The sequence below is a fragment of the Macadamia integrifolia genome, chromosome 8, assembly GCF_013358625.1.
Source record: "Macadamia integrifolia cultivar HAES 741 chromosome 8, SCU_Mint_v3, whole genome shotgun sequence".
NCBI classification, from domain to species: Eukaryota; Viridiplantae; Streptophyta; class Magnoliopsida; order Proteales; family Proteaceae; genus Macadamia; species Macadamia integrifolia.
This window is the reverse complement of record NC_056564.1, coordinates 3,340,490-3,364,471: the sequence shown is the minus strand read 5'-3', so window position 1 is coordinate 3,364,471 and position 23,982 is coordinate 3,340,490. Positions and strand designations below refer to the sequence as shown.

Sequence of the window (23,982 nt, the reverse complement as noted above, 5' to 3'; positions counted from 1 at the left end):
ATCGTCTGTCTGAAGACCAAATTCAACGTTTGATTACTTCCCTTCTTCTTGCAGGAAAATTAGAGGGAAACAGGGTAAAACTGAAACTGAGAGAGTATAAAAAGGCGCACTTTTCATAAATAAATTAAGAACGAAGAGAGTAGGAAATAGGAATAGCTCAGTGGAGGGCCGCCATTAAGACTCTCTGACATGTCCTGTAAATCCGTAAATAGGGAGCAAGTGGTAGAGCCTACGCACTTTCCAAGACTGTAATTAGGTCAACCCCATTCCCAAAAGTTGATGGTGGGTTCTTCTTCTTTGTAAGGAAGTTTTCCCATCACCCACTAATGGTGGAGAAAAATCTCTCCATCCACTGAGACATAATCACTATGGTGGGAAAATGAAAGCTTGGTCTTATTTTTTCAGTTCTTTTTTAGGATTTAGGAATCGACAACAGGTTCTGTATTCACCAATCAAGGTTCGGCCAAACCTGAACCTTATAAATCGGCCGATTTCGAGGCAGATAAGCAGAATCAGGAATCAAATCCGGTCAACCTGATATCATTAATTGAAATTAAGGACCCAAGTTTTTCAATTCTCAATTTCAAAAAACTACTTGAGAGAAGATGATTCACTTAGGATGGAGTACACATATTGCCACTAACTCCTTAGTGTTGTTATTCAACATGTCTGGGGCATTTTCTTTGTGTCCCCAAGTGGCACACTGGCATCCATAGATAAGGCACTGAGTAAGCCAAATAAAGGTAGTTAGGCCTGGAACCTGTTGTGGGCATTCTTTACTCTTTAAATTAAGGGAAAGCTAATGATCAATGCAGTTTAACAAATTCCAATAACACCTTGGTATTATAATGGTGATCTTCACTTGCACCAGGGAGGGAAAAAAATAATCTTCAATATGTGCATACATATTCATTGGACACCTAATAAATTGAGGAATGAACACCAACTATGGACAAGCTATCTATACAAAAACATTGCAGCCCCCTCAGCAAGAACACAACACCACCATACATTTATAACAATATAAATTTAATTGAATCAAAGAATTACTTAAGTGAGTTAGTTTCAAAGCATCCTCCAGAACTGCTCTGCACAATCAACACTCTTTTTTTTTTTCCGTTCTTCTTGTCGTTTTTCCTTTTTTCTTGGTCCCTGCAATGGGGAGGAGGAAGGGGGAGGAGTGGTGGAGATAAAAAGGTTGTAATCTGAAATTGTCTGGGTAAAGATCATGGTTTCACAAGAACTGCTTTAGATGCATCTAGATGATTTAGACGACACACTCCAAGTAGAAATTCTGGTAACTCATCTTCTGTATTAGCCTGCATTGAATGACGAAATAAGTTCATATAAACAGAGAACCAAAACAAAGAAACTTGCACAGAGAAAGACTAATGGGATTGCTTCACTTGATATATACATCCTCCCCTAATTGTGGTGATGTGGAAGCATGATACATGGTCAATACAGACCATCTATCTGATAGGTGATCCTTCAGATTGACCAGATGAATTGCTTCAGCCACATAATATACTAGGAATCTCCCCCAAGCTACATGAGTCTTGTTTTATTTGTTAATTTATTTCACAATGCCGGAGAAAATAGTTCCAAACACGATAGTGCTAACAAGGAACAGTGACTTGACAGCCATGGGCAACTGTTTGGGTTAACACCAGAAAGCTTGCATCTGTAAGATTTCTGATCCTTGATAATCTCCCCCCCCCCCTCTTTTTACTCATTTAGCTAACTTTATTTCTTCACCGTCATTATCCTTTTTGGTCTAAAGATTCCCATGCTCAAATTTAATGGAAACCAATTAATTCCATGCATCTCCACGGCTTTATCAAGAAATCTCTATGTCTTTCTGTGTTTTGGTGGTCTAGGTTGTGATATCATTTAGAGGTAAGTTGGGGTAACTGCAAGGGATTTAACATATCACAATTACCAAAATGAAGAACCAACGAATTTCTTTGTCACAGTATTAAGGCACAGTTGTCTCACCTGTATCAGAAATGCCATTTCTATTACCAGATTGTTTAGGTATCCAAGAACAAGACTAACCACACCTCTTGCAACTGTGGATGAGCCAATGTCGATCCCAAGCTGAGAAATTATTCCACTTGCAAGATTAATATATTACCACACTAATATGCATGCTATTAATGCAACATGCCCAATATGAAACAAACTCATTTCCAAGTCAGGACGACCTCAAACCATCATCTTAAAAAAAAAGGGAATCTCCCAAATTCTGCAATCAATAGGCCCAAGTCTTATCATAAAAAATGTTGGTTTGCATGGCATGCATAACAAGTACTGTTTGAAACAAACATGGCAATCCCAAGTCCATGGCCTATCAATGCAGAGTTTTGTGTGATTTTACCTCCAAATAGTTCTTCCCCTGAGAATAGTTTATTTCAAGAGCTTGACCCACCAGGATGGCTTTCTTTCCAACACTTTGCTTTACTATCCAGGAGCCCTAGAGGAGGGGGAAAAACCCATAATTAGAAGTTAGCACTCTTTGCAGTTTTAAGCTGCATACTCGATGTTGTAAGACTGTTTGTCTTAAGGAAAAAGCCAATTGAAAATATTATCCAGAAATCTAGAGTTAAATTATACCTATATAAATAATCCTCAATGATATGGATGAAAAAAGATATGAAGCAGCTTTTGTTTTACTAACTTTAGAGGAAATGCAATAATTCATTCAATTAACTCCATAATTTAGATAAATTGACAAAAATTAGCCTGTTACTAATTAAATAATTTTTAGAATATATTTTCAATGTTTTACATGAAAACAAATGGATCCAAACTCGTGAGATTCTGTCTCCTGAATTTATCATCTAGTGATCTAGGTCTGTACCCTTGCAAATACAAATTCCCTATCAACCAGAAGTCAGGTTATAATTACATTATTAAACAACCTTATGAATTCCCTACCACAACTCTTTCTGTGTATGTGTCATGTGAGCATGTCTGTTACTGTATTTCTTACCAAAGGGCGAAGAGAAGGGAGCAGAATGTTCTACTTTGCATCTCTTGAACAGACAGATAATAAGCATATGCAGCAATAAAACAGAAAAAAAATATCTTTATAGTAAACATAATTCTGTTCAATCACATCTGTGGGTCACAAACAAATTTAAATTGCTCCTCGTACTAACCTTGGAAATGTATGGTATGAGCTTAAACCTTGAGTTCCTATATGAATCGTCTCCTTTGATAAAGCTCTCGAGCAAGGGACTTTCTTCTATAGGAGTGCACATCATGTAATACAATGCAAGGCTATATGTAGTTGAACCAGGTACCTGGTTCATGGTACTGACCATGTTAAATACTCCAATAATGCTGAATACAGAAGAACCCCAAAGAAGGGTGGGGTAAGAAAGAGAGACAGAGAGAGATCAAATTGACCTGTATGTTTACGATGAAGAAGAATTCTGGTCCACCCTTCATGGCATATTTCTGCATAACAACAATCCCTCACAAGTAAGAGTAGATTTTATTTCGTTCAGGTTTGTGAGCAAATGCAAGCACAAGTATGTGCACGCATATGAAAAGACTAGTTGCAATAACATATTGGTTCACTAAGAAGAACCACCAAATAGATCGACCTGAACAATGCCTCCAGGACGGCCACCAAGATCATCTTCTCGCTTTTCAGATCTAAGCCAATCTGCTGCAACCATTTGCATCAAGGTGCCTTTTGCCTTGATCTGGCGAAAATGTAACAAATCAGTAGAGAATGAAACCACGAATAAGAACTTCCAACAGAAGTATCACTTCCGAAACTGGAATCTATATCTACTCCACTTATGTTTGACATAGCAAGCATTGAGTCTCGCACAATATAATAAGTGGGTCAAATTCTGCTAGATGCAATTATGTGATTACTTTTTGTTTCCTCCATTTAAAATAATAAACTATTAAATAGCTCAAAAAATTACAATACCTAGGAAAATGAAAGTACCTTTTGGCGGTCTTGTAGATAACTTTTTCCACGGATTAGAAAATAAGAAGGATCAGTTGTTGTCCAACTGCAAGGCATGGTACAACTTGGGTCTTTTGGGAGAGTTGCTCCATAGGAGCGTCGTGTACCTTCTCCCCTTACTGAGTCTTGTAAGTCTACATAACCTCTCTTCTGAACTGCAGCATATAGAAGCCTCAAATCATTTTTGAAATTGTGAAAGGCTATCTAAGACAAAAGGTAAACACATCCCATCCGTTAATCTGATAGCTTGAAATTTGGCTACTCTAGTAAGACTCACTTGCTAGATCCTGCAATTTTCTCACAAAACCAGTAGCTGTCGATGGCTTTGGATGGGATGATTCCTGCATGGCCAATGTGATAACAAAAGATTACAAACTCAACATTTATGAAGAAACATAAGTGGGAGACATCTTGTGAAGGAAGCCAAACGAAGTAGAGAAGCAAAAGCAATGTGAACTTTTGTTTACAGGAATACTGTCTCTGGGTGGAATTTTGGGAAAGACCCATATAGACGTACTTGTGATGGACACAAGAGGTTGGACCCATTGATGGTCCAGGGAAGGTCTTCTTGCAGCTAACTACTGATAACCACAACCAACCACTTTGTACCTTTTACTGGACCACTGGTTATGCATCACATGACCACCTAAGAAATGCTACGAAGAGGCAAAGAAAATAGCTTCTACAAATCCTCCCATCTTATGACTTTTTTCATCCAGTATCTATAGACTATAGTCATACTGATTATAAATTGAATTCCATTCCCCTTATTTATATTCACAAGACATAAATAATAAGAAAATGTCGAGACCTCATATCTGAAAATTGTAGCATTTACTCAAGAAACCAACACCAAATTTGTATGAAAAAAAAAAAAACTGAATAAATCAATTGAAGAAGTCCTGACATAAGGCAATTCGGTTGTAGCCGGTCCATAAGTACCAATTCCAAATTTTCATTTCCTTTTGAGAAAAGTGGACCACATTGTTGCCTCCAAGTTTAAACATGCTCTGTAAGCATAGTTGTCAAGGCGTAGCCTAGGTGTCCAGGCACCTCGGTCGGCTTAGTCGCCTAGGTGCCCAGACCCCATCATAGAGATCTTGTCTGGCTTATGTTCCCCATCATGGAGATCAAGGTCAGAACAAGTTAGCTTAATCAATGTGTCAGAAAAGGCATATTGAGGAAGGTCATGTCTGAGGTTATGTTTGTCAAATTAGGGGCTTTTGGTATGGTATGGGGATTCTTTTCTGTATTCTGTGTTGTATTAATATGGCCTTCACCTTAGTGGTTTTCAAGTCTTCATTGTGCTATTGATAAAATGAATGGCATAATAATACAGAATGAAGAGTCCAGTCCAAGTCTTTGAACTTTGATAAAACTCAAAACTATTCCTACAGATTAAAAGCTCTATTTTTGAAACAAAAGAAAAGCATCAAGTTTACTAGAGTTATGTACTTGATGATAATAAAAAAACATCAAGTTTTTCAAATTACCAGAATGTTGGCTAGTTTAGAAGTGTCATATAGATAAGCTAAGTGTAGCAAAGATGAAGATGTTAAGATGGATGTGCGGCAAAACTAGGAAGGATAAAGTAAATAATGAATATATTAGAGCTGATTTGGGAGTTTCCCCGATCCATGATAAGCTCCGAGAAAGTTGTTTGAGGTGGTATGACCATGTTCAACGGAGGCCTGGGGATGCACCAATAAGGAGGAGTGATCTAATTCAGAATGAAGGAGCTAAAAGAGCCAGAGGCTGGCCTAAAATGACAAATAGGAGAGATAGTGAGGAAAGACATGCATAGTTTAGGTCTTGTCCCAAGTATGAACTCAAATAAATCCGATTGGAGGGCAAGGATCCATGTAGCCAACCCCATTAAGTCGGGATAAGGCTGAGTTTATTATTTGTTGTTGTTGTACGTACCTGATGATTCATTTCTGGGCTTGAGTCAGAAGGCCACAAACTCTCTGATTCATCATTATCTGATGGCTCAGGAACATCAAAGAACTCATCGGATGTCTCATTCAATTCCATGAGGCTTGCAGATTTGGAAGGTGGTTTGACTGGATTCTCCAACTCTTCTTCCATTGCATCAGCTTCATTACTGATTCTATTTTCTGCTGGGTTTTGAAACGGAACCTCAATATCCTCTCTTTCATTTTGAGGCAACCCAATATCTATTGTGATATCCCCTGATGATAAATCAAAGGATGGGTAATTTCCTATTTTGGCTCCAAAGAACTCTCTAAGTGCTGCAAAAAACAAACAAACATACAGATAAAGAAAGAAACAGATAGATCAGGATACAGTCATTTTCATTCAAAAGAGATACCAAGCCCAATAATCTACACAGACCAAATTGGATTACATCAATAAACTAAGAGAAGTACCAGCCAGTCTCCCAAGCATCCGGATAGTTATAGATCTCGCAGATGACGCACATACATAGGACTTCCAGAACTTCCAGTCGATAGCAAGCATGTGCTTTACAACTGATTGTTTTCCATGGTTAACTGGAGATATTACATATCCTCCGCCTAAATTTTAAAAAGGAAACACTAAGAAAAGTTCCCAAACATTGCAGGTATTTCAGAGATCAAAACATAAGTAAGAAACTTTGTATGAGTTAGATAATATAATGTGAACTCTTTATTAAAAGTAATAGACAAATACTTTTGTCAATGCAACAGAAGAATCCATCCTATCAGCCTGTAACATTCATGTAGTTAACATGCAACTAGATGAGACCCATTATTTGACGAATCCTGTTCAGCAAGTCTAACAGATGTTTCTCCCTTGAATCTACAAGATTAAATTGGACAGTCATAGGAAATATGCACTCTTGTTGGTTAATATCTCAACAGTGGACTGTGATGTTCATCAACAAGGTAAATGATGCAAGTAAAACACAACTGGGCTTATTTTAATGGGAATAAGCTTTGGGTTGGGTTAAGTATGTCTTGGGCCTTTGGTTTAGTCCAATGTGTTTTCATTGTAATGGGCCACTTCAATGGGCGTAAAAATAGGTAGAAGATAAGACTACGAAATTAGTTGAGCATCTTTATTTCTTTATATTAATTATTAAAATTTCTAGTTAGGCCGGATTGAGATTCTATAAGTCCAGTCCTATTTTGAGTTAGTTTCCTAGTCATTTTATGTTACCTTATCTTTTTTAGTGTTTGAGTCTATTTTGAGTCTTCTATATAAGTTTGTAAGGGAGTCCAGTCTGTACTCGAATTTGATTGATGAGATTTTGGCTTGAGCCTTCTCTTTATCCTTAGGACTTTCGTGAGATGCAGTATTATGTTGGTGGGAAGCCAATAGTGGCTGGTAGGATTCCAATTGATGCTAGGAGGTCTTAGTCATATCTTCTTCTTCATTCTTCCTTCTCGATCCTACCTAAAAAAATATAATTTCATAACTTTTAACCGTCGGATTCACTTGATATTTTGATATCTTGTTTGATAGCCTAAGAGCTATTGTTGACCATAATATTCCCTCCATCAGTTCTTTATTTTCTGAGATATCTTAGTTCCTAGTTTTTAGAATCGTAAGTTACTAATTCTGTAACAGTGGTGATTCTTGAGATCCAACCATTGGATCGAGCCCATCTTTAGAAGAGTTGTTCCATGTTATGTTATTAACTTCATATCAGAATTGAACAATCATCTGAGTTGCTGATCTAGTGTTATTAAATATTCTTGAATTCTGGTCATTATTTATTCACTGTGATTCTGGTTTGTATTGTGTTTCTGATCCTAATTCTTAGGCGTCTAGAAACCTATCAGTCAACTTTTGACTAGAATATTGCCTTGGGTAAAATATCTAATGGTGGTGTTCCAACCACCAATAAACATGATGCGAATACCCCATACAGGCATACAGCACAGGAGGCTAGATTGTTTCTACTGATCATGCACTATACCTCTAATGAAGTTCATATAATTTACAATAGTTGCTGGGGAAATCAAAAGAGATGCATGCATTTACACAAAATGAAAACAAGTACCATGTCTGTAATGCATAGTCCCAAATGCAGTACACTACACTGATAAAAATTACATAACATTCATCAGTTTAGCCATCCCAAAATGGAGCGCATTTAGTATAGTGGGATCATTATATAAGGAAATCTAATCCTTGCTATGTTAACATATGAAACACCCAGAAGGAAGAGAAAGGGAGAACAACTCAAGGAACATTTGCAATATCCAAATGCAAAGCATACATTACTTTTAAGGCAGGCCCTGACATATCCTTTCTGGGGTAGACACCTTTTATGATACACTGAATGGTAAAGAATAACTGTGATGAATAACAATAAAAGGGGTTAGTTTCCAGTGAAGAGTTAAATCAGAAATAGATTTTTAAAATCTCTGTAAGAGTCAGTACTATATGTTCCATCATCTTCCCTTCTCCAATACCGCTGCAGCAGTAAATCTCTCCTTTTCATCCCCCTGAAATCTAACCATCTCTATTAAAACAGGAAATATTGCCGAATACTTGAGAATTGACTCTGCATCACTCAAAAAAAAAAAAAATTTGAAGTGGGTCTAAGAACTGACCAAGGCATCCAGTCACTCTTCAACAGCATGTGGACAATATCTGAATGGCCATCAAGATGTTCTATCACACTACCTCGGTAAATGCAAAAGTCCCATCTGCAAGAACATTGGTAGATTTTAGGGGATAAAAAAACTCCATTGTTAAGGAGGAAAGAAGAGTTAAATGCATATTTGTTGAACCATCTCCTCTCCCCCTCCAAGTGGATAGGACCTAGGTCCTCCACTTTGAGAATTCTAAACCTCAACTTTGATTGATTGTCATCTGTAACCCAACTACCCAAGGACCTCTGACATTGCAAGGAATGTGATTCAAGCCTTCTAAGGTATGATCATTTGGGCTACTGCTTGCATCTCTCTTGGCTTCATCATCAAGGGTGGAGAGATCCAGCAATTACTATAGGATGTATCTATTCAAGCAGCAATGGTTAAGTTGCACTATTGCAACATGTTGGTCACAGGTTCAAAACTTGGAAACAGCCTCTCCTGTAAAGCAGGGGGTAGGGCTGCGTGCATTTGCCCCTGCCAGACCCTGCAATAGCAAGAGCCTTGTGCACTGGATATCTATTCAAGCGCAGATGAATTGGAGACTTTTCCATTCAATCAGCAAAGCTCAGAGTATGGTATCATTCACGAGGATCTCATGTACTTGGTCACCTAAGTTGAGTAATTCCTCAGGGATGAGTTTCCAAGCAATGGTCAATGAAGGAATTTATGTTCTGTCTGAGTTGTTTCATTGTATTACTTTATCGCTTTGTTGACTGCGTTCTTTTACTTCCCCCCCTATTAATTTTTCTTATATAAAATCTTGTAACCAAAGTGATAAAAAATAAATTCTTACTCTGATCTGGACGGCCCAAGAGACAAAACTGTCCGGAAAATAGCCTCTGAAGTTCCGTCAATCACGCCCACTGCCATTGTTGCTGGATGATCATCCCAAGACTGGAGATAAAAGTACATTCAGTAACTAAAGATTGTAAAATCAATAAATAGTGCATCAAAAAAGATACCCACCGGCCGATGAAAATCCTTATCTTTTGCCTCCTTAAACAACCGTAATCCTGCATAATTATTATTATTATTATTATTTTAATTAGAATCTGTATCTGACTGTAATAAATGGACCCCCAAAAAACCTGTAATTCAATACTTGCCATTTTGACAGCAAAATATTGTCCATGGAGAGGGTGCTATAACATCATGCATCATTGATTCTGAATACAGGGACGAACGAAGAGTCCAATCTATGGAATTTCTACAATCTGTTCTTTTGGAACCATTTGATCTGTCACAAGAAAACATTGTCAAGTATAAAAGGCAATATCCAAGTAAATTATTTCTTTTAAAGCAAGGTTTACAAACAAAAACAGACGCTGCAGTCAGCTGAATGGTTTACCCCTGATAGGAACAAATATTTACAAAAATGTTCACCATCCCTCAAGCAGGTCAACTTGGGCTATGTCAATCAGTGAACAAGATTTTGAAGAAAATCCAGCAAAAAGTTCAAGAGATATCTAATTAATTGACAACTAAATATGCAAGGAGATTTTGATCGAAGAGGGAGCTCATTTGAGAGTATGTAAGGCCCTTCGAATGTTGGATCCCAGACTTATTGCCCACAAGTTAGGCCTGTGAATGCCAATATGTACATAAGAGCGTTTAACCTTCCTTTTATTTATTTATTTACATGATGAATATGTAGGGACAGGCATACTATAGAATCAAAAGAACAAAGAAAGTCTCAGAAATGAAACACAGCCTCTCAAGTAGGGAGTAGACCTCCTAGAGAGGAGTGGCTCTTAGAAAAACTGACCATAACTACCACATTATCATGTTGTTGGGAATGTTTGCACTGCCTTAATTATAATTTCCAGAATCAAAATACAATTGTCTTAAACTTTCAATCTTTAAGCTATATTCTGTAACAATCATTTCCTTTTTATATTTAAAGTAGCTTAAGTGAGTAATTTTATCTTTTCATTACAGAAGCTTAAAGTCATTTCCAAATCCATATATTGAGCAAATGGGATCAGACCTATAAGGGAGTCATGGGTAAACTAGTTAATTGCTCCTTGTAGTTACAGGCATAGTACAGGGACAAGAAAACTAGTTGAGAACAGGAAGATTAGTACCTATCCCTAACAAAAGTTTTTATAGTGAGATCAGTTAATGTGTGTCATGGTCACTTTTTTGTACTATCATAATTACTTACAGACAGTGATTAACTTACTTTTTGCATGAACCTTCAGGTAAGAAGCTGACAAACTTAACAATTTTTTTTGCCCAAGATAGAAAATAGTTTTTGTCCAACCCTTGTTTTCTGTAGAACTAATCAAACAGATCACTCGGTTTCATTTTCACACATGGAAGGACAGAATCTGCATCCTCCCAATGACCATAGAAGATTTTTCACATCAAAATGGACTCAACCCTAACTAAGAGTAGCCAACTCTGGAAGAAAATGGTACCCAATGACACCTCTGCTGCAATTTTTTTTTGGTAAGACACCTCTGCTCCATTGACCCACAAGAGATTTGACATAGAAAAAAGTTAATGAACCAATTAGACACCAAGATTGTATTTCTGTTCAGTCTTTCCTCAGTAGAAGGGTTTCTAGTAATTTTTTTTCTCACCAAGATAGTTATAGAAATTCATGAGTAACTAACTTGCAATCCCTATGTATGATCAAATATCAACTGAATGGTTCAGTCTTTGGTTTTCGTAGAATCCAACTCTTAACATAATTAGAACAATTCACTTTATCCAGTTGAATTTTGTGATGTAGAAGTCATAGTTCTACAAAAGAGAGATGAGGGTTTAGATGCAATATACCTTGAAACTAGGAAGGAATAGTTGTACTTAGTATAAAGCTGCTCTCACCTCTCACAGATGTAAGAGGTTTTAAAGAGAGATGGGGGTTTAGACACAATATATGCTTTGGACTAGGAAAAAGAATAGTTTTATGTAGTAGAAAACTGCTTTCTCAGACATATTAGATTTAGTAGAGCCTATTCTGCACACTTTGAAAGAGTCAGCAGCTATTTCTTCTGTTTCTTGCCACCTGTGAAACTTAATTCATAAAAATTGGTGTCTTCCAAGCAAGTAAGCAAACATGATTTGGGAGTTCTCGTTTGCCACACATCAGGTGAGAAGGATGGTGACTGTGTCTTAGAATATCTAAGCAAAAAACAAAATATATAAGTATTTTACAAAACAAACCACTTGTTTTTCTCAAATTAGTTCAGTATAGTTAATTTTCTCAAATAGAAGATTCTTACTAAATTGAAATGAATACAGAAGAACATAAAGTATAAAAATGGAAATTATGCATTCCTAAATGAATACACTTATTTTCTCAGTGTGTGATTCTGAAATGGACATGGTGGAATATGACATGAGTCACCTAGGGGTCTTGCACTTTCTCTTAATACAAGCTAGAGCATTCTCTCCTGCATTTGTACGTTCCTGTAAATATGTAAAAACAATCAGTCCTTGATCCTAAGCAGGGGAAATAAAAGAAAAGGAAAATCCTTAGGTTTATTAGTTTTGGTTGGGGGAGGGGGGGACCTGCAGTGCAGCTTCCTGGAGTGACCGAATCCATCTCGCTGCTTCCTCAGGGCTAGTTGCTCCTAGCTGTGAAATTTAAATTTCAGAAATTAGATACCGATGATTCATAGATGAATAGAAGCATGGAAGAATTATATTTTGTAAACCAAAATTTTACCACACCTTAAGCCGATCATTGTGATTGGAAGTATTATAAAGGCTAAAAGCGAAAAACACCTGCAAGTAGCAACAAAACTTAATTGTAAAACTGTAAAAGGAGCGAGAATATCACTTCTGCAACCTAATGTGGCAAAAGCAACCTGGCCAATGCTCCTACCTTCCTATTAATCCTCTCTCTCCCGTTGTCCATAATGCGGATGCAGGAATCTATCGTTGCCCTTTTCACAGGATCCTGACAAAAAAAACAAGATGTTTTTAGTTCCCCCATCTGGTCCAGAGGCATAAGAGCAAACAAGCAGCCACATATTATATTTCAACTACTCGAAGCTAAACTGACATGAAAAAATAAGGTAATATAAACACAAGCAACAATAGTCATCAGCTGATACAAATTATAGAGATTCTTCAAACTAAGCAATGAAAATTGGATAACAAAGGCCCAACCACAAACGATAGTTCCCATGACACTTAACGGACTGTCCATATGTATTTATGTGGTTTTAAACAATCTTTTAAATTATCTTTCTTATTTTCAGTGGAAACTTCTTCTTTCCCTTATTCAGGGATTTTGTTTCCTTTCCGCCATGATTGTGTATATTTTTTATGTCAGGAAGGGAAATTAATGAACACCCAACATGGGTTTCTGGAAAATGTTAATGGCTATCAACTGGACAATTATGGTGATAACATTTTACCTTTCAACAGCTTATATTCTAATAACAAATCTGTTCATCCGAACATAACCCAAATTCAAACAGAAAATGAGAAGCTAAAAGAAATGGCCCGGCAGAACTCTTTCTGCAACATGTGTTATTGAAAAATCAGACAAAACTAATAAAGAAAACAGTTCCAGAATTTTACAGATTGTTATGAATTTGGAAGTTTTTTTTTTTTTTTCCCTTGTGGGGAGAGGGGAGGTGAGTGGAGGAAGAAGAAGAAGAAGAAGAGAATGAAAAAGGATTAAGCAAAGAATAAAGTTAAGAACCTCATTCTTTGATATTGGCATAGATTTCAAGCTCATAAGACATTGATCCTGGAGAATGAAATACCGCTTCCGCGAGTAGTGCAATCCAAACCTATTGGAACGAATGAGATGTAGCCATCCTTCTATTCTCCGGTCGTCCTCCTGAGAGCTACCCATATCTGAGAAATCCCACAAACGCAACTTTCTTGATTCCCTAGTGAGTTGTTCTCAGGGAAAGTGCAAGAAGGTGAAATATTTGAACTTTCTGCATGGTTTCATAAGCAGAAAAGAAACAAGTTTTAAGTATTCATGTATGTAGAATGTTAAATTCAAGAAGAAGAGATTGAGCGATAATAGAATGTGAGTCCGTGATCCTCTGATCCCCACTAAAGGGTATCAGAGGATCATTTACAGGAAAAAGATACCAACTCTGTAGTTTTCCAGATAAATCAATCTTCCCCCACCCTTTCTTAAAGTAACTCCATTGTTTATACTGATATATATGAGACAAAGATTCACAGCAATCATGATTCACGACCACTTCACGAAATTACAACTCAATCCTTTTTTTTTTTTTTCTCAAATCAAATGTGAAATTGTTTAATACTTACAGAGATTAAAAAAATGGGAATCGAAACGGTCGGCTGACTTGGAGACCAATCTGCTCAATTCTGGCTAGCCCCGATTCTAGGGTTCTTGGGACCGATTTGATCTTCGAGTTTAAAATCTCATTGTTTAAGACTTGTTTAAGAATTGGGATCCGATCAAAGTTGATCCTGATCCTGATCCTGATTCTAGTTAATCTATCCTACATTTCTAAGGTTAGGGCATGTTTTGGCCAATCCTAAGTTCCTAACCGATGCCACACCGATTGAGAGATTCTGGATCAAATTGATTGGAATTTGAAAGTGATCCCATTTTTAAAAACACTCAATTCAGGTCATTCATAGTTTTAAAAATTGGATTGAATTGACCATGATCCTCTGAATTGATTCGTTATTGGCTGAGATCAATCCCTGATATCGATTCAATTTCTACCGTATTAATTTATAAAATCTATGAAATTTAAAGTTGTGTACAAATGGGTATTTAGGTAAAAAATAGATTTTTAAGGAATCATGAACATGGAAGGGTTTTTTGTTTTTAATTAAGAAATTAAGATAAAGATAATGTCAAATTAAGGAATCATTAATTATCTAAGATAAACTATCTCTCATTTTTCTATACGTTGATTTTATAATTAAAACTTCTAGGCTTATGACTGTATGTTGCTTCTATAATTAAAACTTTTATGCTCAATCAAGAAGAAAAATCATGAGCCTAGAAGTTTTAATTAAAAAATCAACATATAAAGAAATGAAAAACAGTGGGGGAATATGATACCTTTTACATTAGAAAATTAATTAATTCTTACTTTGACATTATCTTAACTTAAATTCTTAATCAAGAAATTATGATAAACTATTTTTATTTTTATTTTTTTCTTCTTTTTCAATGATATGATGAAAAATCTTTGAAAGTAAAGGTATGGTCCAACAGGGCTGGGGCAACTAGGAAGGCGTGAGGATGGGTGAGAAACGATCATGATTGATGCCATGCATTCTGTTTACTCACAAGATAACATGATCTCATGTTAATAAGGTAGGGAAATGGGCACAGCTTCTTTCCCTTTCCCTTTGTTATTATTATTATTTTTTTGGGGAACACCTTTGTGTCTGTTGATCTAATCCAACTCTTCAACCACCCCAAGTAATGTATACAATTTAGTTCCATAAAGTAATAATAATAAAAATAAAAATAAAAATAAAAAGAAGAGAAAGAATACAAGTTAGGTCTCTCTTTTATATATTTCACATGAAAATGAGAGATTTAGATATGAAAGGTGCTAGTTTACCCTGCCCAGCATGCCACAGTAGCTCAAAGATCTGCCCCCCCTTGCCCCCATTTTTTATTTCTTTTATCATGAGAAAAAGAAAGATGCCTAATCACATGGTCCCTATGCCCAAAAACAAAGGTGTGCAAAATTATGTCTCATTCCTGATGAATTAAAAAAGGTCCTCATTGATGTTGACGCCATTATAAGTGTTTTCATTGACCTGCATGACGATGCAAAGTAACGATCAAGCAATGATCTCTTACCTTTTTTTGTATAATTTTTAAGGGGATGAGGTGTCTGGTAGAATATGATCCTCAAGCAAATTGGAGAAAATCAGATGGCACCAATAGAAGGCTAATGTAACCCTATTTTTTCCACACACTTTTTAAGTGGGAATATTGAATTGCTTGGGATTGCTTGTCAAACAAGACAATATAGGGTCTTTTTCAATTGGCCTAGGTTTACTTAACGTGCATTATTTTATTTTGTTTTTTGACAGGTAAATCTCTGAGAGAGTAAAATTTGAGATGTTGGTCCTTGGGAGTTGAACTACCCCTTGGAATCATGTTAAATTTAAAACAAAAGAATCATAACATTATTATGATGGTAGAGACAAAAAAGAAAAAATATTTTCTTAGACATATGGGTGGCGAACTGATCAATCCATCTTCCATGAAATTGAAAATATGCTTCCAATAATGCTTTGGATGCTTTTTTGTGCATTTTCACATTCCCCCAATAAATAGATTTCATTTCTTCAACACAGTTGAAGAGAAAGAAAAATAAAATATGAAGATTTTCTATTATGCTTGAACTATAAAAATAGTGAATATCATCACCAACTCTAGATTCTTGTCATTGGTCCAAAATATTCTTTTCTAGTTTATTCATAGGGTCAAATCAAATGATTGAAGAGATTCTTTCTTCTTTGATTTTTTTATCTTTGAATTTTTTTTTTTGTCTGTGGTTAATGCTGAAAATCATTTTTCTTATTCTTATTCTCCATTTTGGTTTTCTTTAATTAAGAAGCTCTAGTGCTCGACCTTCGCTAATCAAGAATGGCATTTTTTCAGTACTAGAAAACTCTGTTTTTGAAAGGTTCTGATTTGTATACACATTCCTCCATCAACCAAGGGCTGGAGGAATAGAATACACCCACATAAAGTGGAACAAGTTGCAACCCTATTATAAAAAACAACAGTGAGAGGAGGAAGAAAGCAGAGATCCTAACATCAGCTACCATGTTACTCAATGGCTGTTCAGATGGCTAGGACTGTAGAAACGCAACCCTAAAACGATGCAAAAGATAATGAAAAAATAAAACAAACAATGCACACAGATTTTATGAGGTTCGGCAAGGTTGCTTACGTCCCCGGTGAAATGAAATCCTGTTTCACTATCAATGGAGAATAGGGTTACAGCGCTCGTCCTCACACCTCTCAGTATTGCTTGCATTACAGAGAAAGAAACCATCGTTACAAATATATAGCGAAAAAACTCTAATCCGAATTAAACTACAATTGCCCTCAAATAAAAAATTCGAGCGGGGGGCGGCACCCTCCTACACCCTCCTATGCAGGAGGGCAGGAACCCCCACAGCCCGCTAATCGGCTAGTGGGATTGCCGTCCTGCCTGTCTAGGTGCTGCACCAGTACTCCTTGGATTAAACTGCGACTGAATACAAGACATCATACACCAACATAGGACGAGGGTCTATAAGAACGGTATTTGAAAGAATTTGTTAGAATTGCATAATACAAGACCAAGTAGTGTCCAAACTTAATTTTGCAAAACTCTATTTTTTCTAATACAAGCAGATCTTCTGATTTTTTTCATCAATTAGAATATCATTGACAGAATAATCCAATGTTTTCAAAATGATACCCAATACTTCAGGTCAGAGAGGAAGACAAAGAAGTGGGCATAGGCAAAGCAACAATTAAGAAGAAGTATTCCAAAATTTCATCAACATTACCATAATTAGGACACAAAGATGAAGCAAAGATTCTCAATCTACTTGAATAAATAGTTTGAGAATTGAAATTACTTAAGAAGGATCTTTAAGCCCATTATGCTAAAAAAAAAATAAAAGCGTGCACTTATAAGGGTGTGCATAATTTTTTTGGGAAAAAGAACCTTCTTAATTTGTCACAGAAAATGCTCAGACATAGTCTAGTGTAAAATGACCACACTGCCCCCTATGTGCACTGAAGATGCTTCTCCATATACTCTCATTGACTGTGTTTGATGTTTTCTACGTCAGACCGATAGGATTCTTTCGTCCATGATTTGTATCATCCATACAGTGCTAGAGTGGGGATTCCTTATACGTCCTCTCATATAATGTGTTGTAGGGTCTGCACTAACGCTCATTTTCCTGAGACAAAAATGTGAGCCCTAGATTCGTTTTCCGCTCTCAAAAAAATAAAAAAATGTGCAAAAGGTTCGTTTTCCGCTCACTTATTGGTGTAATTTCCCATTATGATATTGTGGAAGACTTCTATCCTATTTTTTTTATAGGAATCATTTTGGATGTGAAACAACTATTGTATATCTCGAGTAATATTCACACACACACTTCCATTGACTGGGTTGCTAGAACAAGGGCCATACTCTCGGATTTTTATATTTTTTTTAAATATGAGAAAAGGATCCATAGATTAAGACAAATATCTCTTTCAATAGGTGTCAGGAGTGTACAACAAGCAGCACAACTATTAAGAATGAGAAACCACTTACATGCTTTAGAACTTTTTTACATCATCCAATTGACCAATTCTACTTGAACCATTGTTACCTGATCAAAATATTACTTAATTATTTCATATATTATTAAAAAAAAAAAAAAATCTCCTAAATGGAAGAGTAAATTTGAACTTTTCTTTATTTATTTTTTTCATCTTTTGAATGGGGCAGAATTAAATAAATTGAGGAAGCTTGGATTGATCAAAAAAGATTGCAACTTATTAGGAAAATAAAATGCTTCCTCTTTATACAAGTTTCAGCTTTATTCCTCATCATATATTTCTGTGAAGGAATCTTTTTTGGTTAATTAATTTACATTATCTATTGCTTTAAACCTCGGAACTCTATTGGTTGGCAGAGCAAAAAAACTCTTACTATAGTTTCAAGGTTACTAACATCAACATCTCGTGAGATTTTTGACAAACTCACTCCACCCACCCATAAATGGTGATGTCATCGGGATATAAAATCCAAAATTATCCTCTTTTCATTTTTCACCTTAACTTTGTTTCAACTATGAAATCCATGTGAGATTTTTTATAGAAAAAAAAAATCCATATAAATTTAATCATTAAAATCATGATTTTTAAAATATATTTTAGAGAATAAAAACTTGTACTTATTTTTGACAAATTATTACTAATATAAATATTTGGATAAATAAGATGAGAATTTTAATAAACAAAGTCATTCAATGCAATAATTGTTATCTGGTGATGTCGTAGTTAAATTTTCCCACCACATTCACTTTGAAAGAATTTATTGGAAAATTGTTTTGTTTCTAACTCTCATCTTTTCACATTTCTTCTCTTTTTCATAGTGGATCCCACTTAAAAATTACAAATTCTATATTTCATTTCCTCAATTTAACTTAGAATTTTATTGGAAATTTGTTCCGTTTCTCTCTCTTCTTTTTCCATTTCTTTTCTTTTTCAAAGTGGATCGCACTTAAAAAATTACATATCCATTGCATGATCACCTAGTCGTACATGTGAGGACCTAACACATATCCCATTTTTTACCATTATAAGGGATTGAGATCTTCTAAAACGCTAGCGCACATCCAAAAACGACTTGGGCTACACTAGAGCACATTGGGCTATGTGTCCAAGGGCCCGTTTGATAACGTTTCTGCCGTTTCTGTTTCAAGAAACGGCAGAAACATAAATTTTCGTTTCTAGAAATAGAAACAGAATTGAATGTGTTTGATAAGTCATATTTTTAGAAGTCAATAGTAACCAATGAAAGAATGGCCACAAGTCGTTTCTAGAAACGGCGAAACAAGTTGAACTTGTTTCGCCTAGGTCGTTTCTTAAACCATAAATAAGTAAAAATTTTTATTTCTATTTCTGAAAATAGGTGAAACGAAACAGTTTTATCAAACGCTTTTTACTCCATTTTTGTTGTTTTTGGAAATAGAAATGGCAGAAACACGTTTCTTGAAATGTTATCAAACGGGTCTTAAGTGTTCTTGCTCATGAGACATTTGATACGCCTTGTAATGCTACAGAGAACAAAGATGAAGTAGAACAGAGAAAAACGGAGAGGTATTGGATCCCAAAATGTACCACCCACACCCACAGCGTATCCATTTTCTTTTCTTTATCCGTCAAATAAACGGTCCTAATGTGGAGAACCCGCGACCTTCCCAACTTGAAAACAATTTCTTTTAGAAGATATTAGGATTCTAACAAGCCCTTTCTTTCAAAAAGGTTGAGCCATTGAGAATCACTGGAAACGCATCATATTCAAGCTTTCCATTTCCCAATCCAGAAACCCTAGCGGAGAGCAGAGTTGCGTGGGAACAGGATAAAGCCATCATCTTCTTCAATGATTTTCCCTGTTCCTGGATTTGGAAAACAGAGGCTTTTCTGGATCTTAGAACAGAGCTTATCCAGAGCAAATGAGTTTTCCTGCTAGAGACGTTCAGGGTTTGTATGAGTTATTATAGCTTGCAAAGATGAGAAACGAAGGATTAATTACAATAAATCGATGGATTTTATTGATGAATTTATTCAAAAGAATGAAAATCATTTACACTCGATCAAACAATTAATAAGATGAAATCCTAGGTCTTCGATCTTCTTAATAGATTGTAATAATAATAATTTTCTAAACGAGAGAGTCCTTAGCTGATTTTCTAACTTCATTAGCTTCTTTGTCTTCAAGACCCATGTTCTTAGTTGCCAATAGGGGTGTTGTCTCCTTCTCTTTGATCTGATCAAACAATTAAATCAAATTAAGGAAGTTCTTCATATCAACATAAATCCCATATCCTCTAGATAAATTGAGAGAGAAAAAGAGATACCTGTGAGACTGTCAAGAGATCAGCGACCTGCTTCTTCTTGTTCTCAATGGTACAGAAGTAAGAGTACAATCCCATCCCAAAAATGGCAATTAAGATGCCAAGGATGTTCCTCTGTGTAAAGGGGTCACGCAACAAGGTATAGCCGAAGGTGAGGACAAGGCAAGTCTTCAGATGGCCGAGCACTTGGTACGTCACCGGCGATGTCTTTCCGATCACTAGAAAGGTACTGAAGTTCACAGAGACGGAAATCAAACATGAAAGGATGATGAATGCCTGCAATTATTTATATGCATTAGATCATGAGAGAAGAAGATTAATAATATACAAGTGTAAGTGATTATGGAGAATATAATACCAAGACCAGAGAAGAGTAATTGAAGGCAAAGACATTTTGGTTGGTGAGGCATTTATCTACAAATGGACCTGAGACAAATAGTATGGCCGCTTGAAATGGGGCTGACTGGTACAGCAACTGTGTGGATGAGACATTCAATCTCTTCTGTATGGTGTTTGTCAGCTACATTATTTGATCCACTTGGTTAAAGCTTAACCCTTTAAAGAGACTCGATGAGTTTCACATGATTTGGGCAAAAAACACAGAGTCAATGAAAATTCAGACAGACTTGGTTTCATATTTTTATGATCGTCACCCGAGTCAAAACCTGATTTTCCAGCTATGATTGGATAAGAAAATAATGTCTGTATTTTAATGAGGAGAGAAAAAAGGATACAATTTGACCAACACAGGTGGTTGCAATAGCCAAAAGAGATAGAATGGATCCCACAAGATTGAGTTGGAGATCTGTTATGGAAGCAATGCCAACTCCAACCAGTAACAAGAGAAGAGAAAACTTAATCTGCTGGCTGCAAAACCAAACCTAAAGATGTTAGCTTGCAAGGCATCAGATCTTACTGAATAGATGGTTAATTAAAGTGATAAACTTCACCTGAATTGCTTTTTCAGGAAGACAGTCTCTAGTAATACAGTGAAGGGTATGATTGCAAGCTTTGTCATCTGCACATCAACAAGAATACACTTCGCATTTTAATCTGGAAATTTTAACCAGAAATGATCATTTCATTCAAAACACAATCAGGTTAGTGAAGGTGATGATCACCTGGTAGAAACCAATGGAATTGAACCCAAGACTTAAATTAAGCAGTCCAATTGAAACCCCATTAAGAATTCCAAAAAGCATCACCGTCTTCATGTCGATGGACTTAGTCTCAAAGACATTGAAGCGTTGCGCCACAAAAAGAGTGCAGAATGTTACTATCAGATGCCAACTTGTTAATGTTGTAGCTGCAATTTGAAAACTCAACTTTGAGAACTCCTTGCAAGGTAATGAATAGAGCTAATTGAAAGAAAAATGATCCATACAGCCAACCCCATTTATTTGAAATAAGTCTGAGTTAAGTTTAGTTGTATTCAATGACCTAAAAATGGCTTTGCAGAAACTTCTAAAGTTCTTCAAATCAATTGATATATCCTGATCATGTTCATCAATGTATGGAGTTTTGGTTTTGTTCAACTCAGCAATTTTGATCAAGGGGAAATGTGCCTGTGTCCCAGCTGAAGTATCTCATGTACTAGATCTTTTATAGAAAAAGATAATCAAAAAATTTCAGGGGAGGGGGAAGAGAACACAGAGGTACAAAGACAATATTTTACCAAATTGAAAGCCAAGATTACTCATCAAAGCTTTGTTGCAGATGACAATGGATACTGATGAAGCCACTGAAAGTGACAGAGCACCAATGACACCCAATTGAAAACCACGAGTTTCCCCCATCTTTTTTCTTCTAAAATCTGAAGACAAAACAGAAGAAAACTTATTGAGGCAAGAGATGATACGACATTATCATTAAGAAATTAAAAGAGTGATAGAATACCAAATTAGGAATAAGATCTATAAAATATCTACAGCAACTAGAACTTGCCTCTGCAAACTGACTTTGTATGTTCCTATATATCCAGCTTCCTAGATCATGCTTTTAACTAATCTGAACAATGGTAATGGCATTATCCATTCTGTTATAGTCGCACTTTTCATCCACTTTTAGATACATTTTTTAGATGATGATATTAACCATTTGGAGACACAAAGCATCAGAATGATTTTGTGACATATATATATATATATATATATAATATTGCCACAAGCTCGTGCTCCCTTGCAACTGGCAGACTTGGACAAAGAAATAAGAGCCACGACTAGAGAGATAAGAATGGGTCCATATGATAGAGGACCTCACACCATTGTTTTAAAAATTAGTGAAATTAATTATTGATATAATTCGGAGTTGACCAATGCCGGCTTCAACTAACTCCAATTCTTTACATCCTGCGTCTAACCAAGTTAGACTGATTTCAGCCGAGTTAAGCCAAATCTGACCAAATGATTTGAATCATAATCAATTCAGAATTGATGGGACCGACCTTTGCTCAATTCTGAGTATTTAAGCCCTGTCCCTCACCAATAAATAATACCTATGGGACTATCTAAACGACATATTTTTATAGGTTTATTTAGGTGGACATTACATTTTTTATTGCCCCTTGTGTTATTCTTAGAAGTTCTTTAAATTAGGGATAAAAAAAAAATTTTTAATTTGAAAGTGGTTTATTATTATGTCATTGTCTTCTACATTTTTCAAGTATACATGTGAAAAATATAATTATTACCATCATTGAAATATAATTATTACATTAAAAGGAAAACAATAAGGTTACAAATTATTTGACATGTCAAGTGATGTCAATAAAAAAATTCCTTATATGACTATAAGAATATTATATATATAAAATTAATGTTGTTGTCATTGTTGTTGTTCAAACTCAATGAAGAAGCTTGACTTGAATTATTAATCAATATGCATCCAATTATTACATTAGACTGGCTCATTTTGACATTGAAGTGCCTTTAATAATCTAATATTTAAGGCTTAATATTAATGGTTATCAAAGAAAATAAATAAATTATTAAGGCTTAAAAATTAGAAAATAAAATGAATTTGAGGTACTAGCCCAATAGTACGATGACAAGCAATATAGATTTATTTAAGGAGAAATACTCAATATGCTAATAGTATTTTTAAATAATAAATTAATTTCCAAGGAAATCTTATTTGTTGGGTAGTACATAGATAATTACCTTTATAAATCTTATTTAGTAATTATTTTGGAATGGTTTATTATAAAATTACATAATAAAATGAAAATTATATCTAATCTATTTGTTTATGTGATGTTTTGTCATCATTGAAAATCCTTCTTTCTCTTACGATGTAGTTAGGACCTAATTTAAAAAATTAATAAAAAGACAAGTAAACTTATTATAATTTTAGGAGATGTGGTGAAGAATACTATACATAACTTATGATCAATAATATATACAGATCTAATAGAATTAATTGGAGAAAGAATATCCATGTACTTGATCCATTTAGATGAGATAAGGCCAACTTGAATTGAATGAACATAACCGAAGTAATTATAATTCGTTTTTTTTTTTTCTTGAAAGATTGACTTAGTTTTATAAAAAAAAAAATAAAATAAACAAATATCTCTCTATAAGTAGTTTTGTTAGTCAACATATGAAAATATGCTATTTAGTTGGAAAGAACTTTTCTTCTCCATTATTTTCCTCGAAAAGAATATGATATTCAACGGTGGCTAGCGATGTCCCTCACGGTTGATTAATTTAATGTACTAGTATGATACAGCAATTATAGCTAATACATTATTTCTCCCAAAGTTATTAACTATCAAAGTACTACTAATTAAAAAAAAAAAATTTGGGGGGGGGG

At 35.4% G+C, this 23,982-nt stretch overlaps 2 protein-coding genes across 5 annotated transcripts in view; both read right to left on the bottom strand.

The window, feature by feature from the left end:
* Window positions 1-815: 815 nt before the first annotated feature.
* Window positions 816-13,704, bottom strand: LOC122087338 (protein ENHANCED DISEASE RESISTANCE 2-like). 3 transcript variants are annotated; one of them, XM_042656424.1, is made up of 22 exons: window positions 13,673-13,704; window positions 13,265-13,508; window positions 12,437-12,511; window positions 12,283-12,336; window positions 12,121-12,186; window positions 11,957-12,018; window positions 9,708-9,838; window positions 9,568-9,614; window positions 9,395-9,495; window positions 8,557-8,652; window positions 8,384-8,448; window positions 8,225-8,296; window positions 6,382-6,528; window positions 5,915-6,243; window positions 4,269-4,332; window positions 3,971-4,146; window positions 3,615-3,716; window positions 3,415-3,465; window positions 3,165-3,308; window positions 2,381-2,476; window positions 1,999-2,100; window positions 816-1,319 (listed from the first exon to the last, which is right to left on the bottom strand). In XM_042656424.1, the coding sequence occupies exons 2-22, from the start codon at window positions 13,418-13,420 to the stop codon at window positions 1,227-1,229; spliced, it is 2,229 nt and encodes a 742-aa protein (XP_042512358.1). In that variant the 5' UTR covers window positions 13,421-13,508; window positions 13,673-13,704; the 3' UTR covers window positions 816-1,226. The 3 variants fall into 3 exon arrangements, with proteins under 3 accessions (XP_042512358.1, XP_042512359.1, XP_042512360.1); XM_042656425.1 differs by having other exon boundaries at window positions 13,669-13,684; XM_042656426.1 differs by lacking the exons at window positions 13,265-13,508; window positions 13,673-13,704 and adding an exon at window positions 12,975-13,135.
* Window positions 13,705-19,839: 6,135 nt separating this feature from the next.
* Window positions 19,840-23,982, bottom strand: part of LOC122087447 (UDP-xylose transporter 1-like) — a 4,931-nt gene continuing 788 nt past the window's right edge. For both annotated transcript variants that reach the window (XM_042656594.1, XM_042656593.1), the window contains 7 exons: window positions 21,845-21,982; window positions 21,291-21,475; window positions 21,120-21,187; window positions 20,904-21,036; window positions 20,528-20,689; window positions 20,173-20,445; window positions 19,840-20,081 (listed from right to left, as the gene is read on the bottom strand). In XM_042656594.1, coding sequence (XP_042512528.1) covers window positions 19,977-20,081; window positions 20,173-20,445; window positions 20,528-20,689; window positions 20,904-21,036; window positions 21,120-21,187; window positions 21,291-21,475; window positions 21,845-21,965 — 1,047 coding nt within the window. In that variant the 5' untranslated portion in view covers window positions 21,966-21,982 and the 3' untranslated portion in view covers window positions 19,840-19,976. The remainder of the gene's footprint in view (window positions 20,082-20,172; window positions 20,446-20,527; window positions 20,690-20,903; window positions 21,037-21,119; window positions 21,188-21,290; window positions 21,476-21,844; window positions 21,983-23,982) is intronic.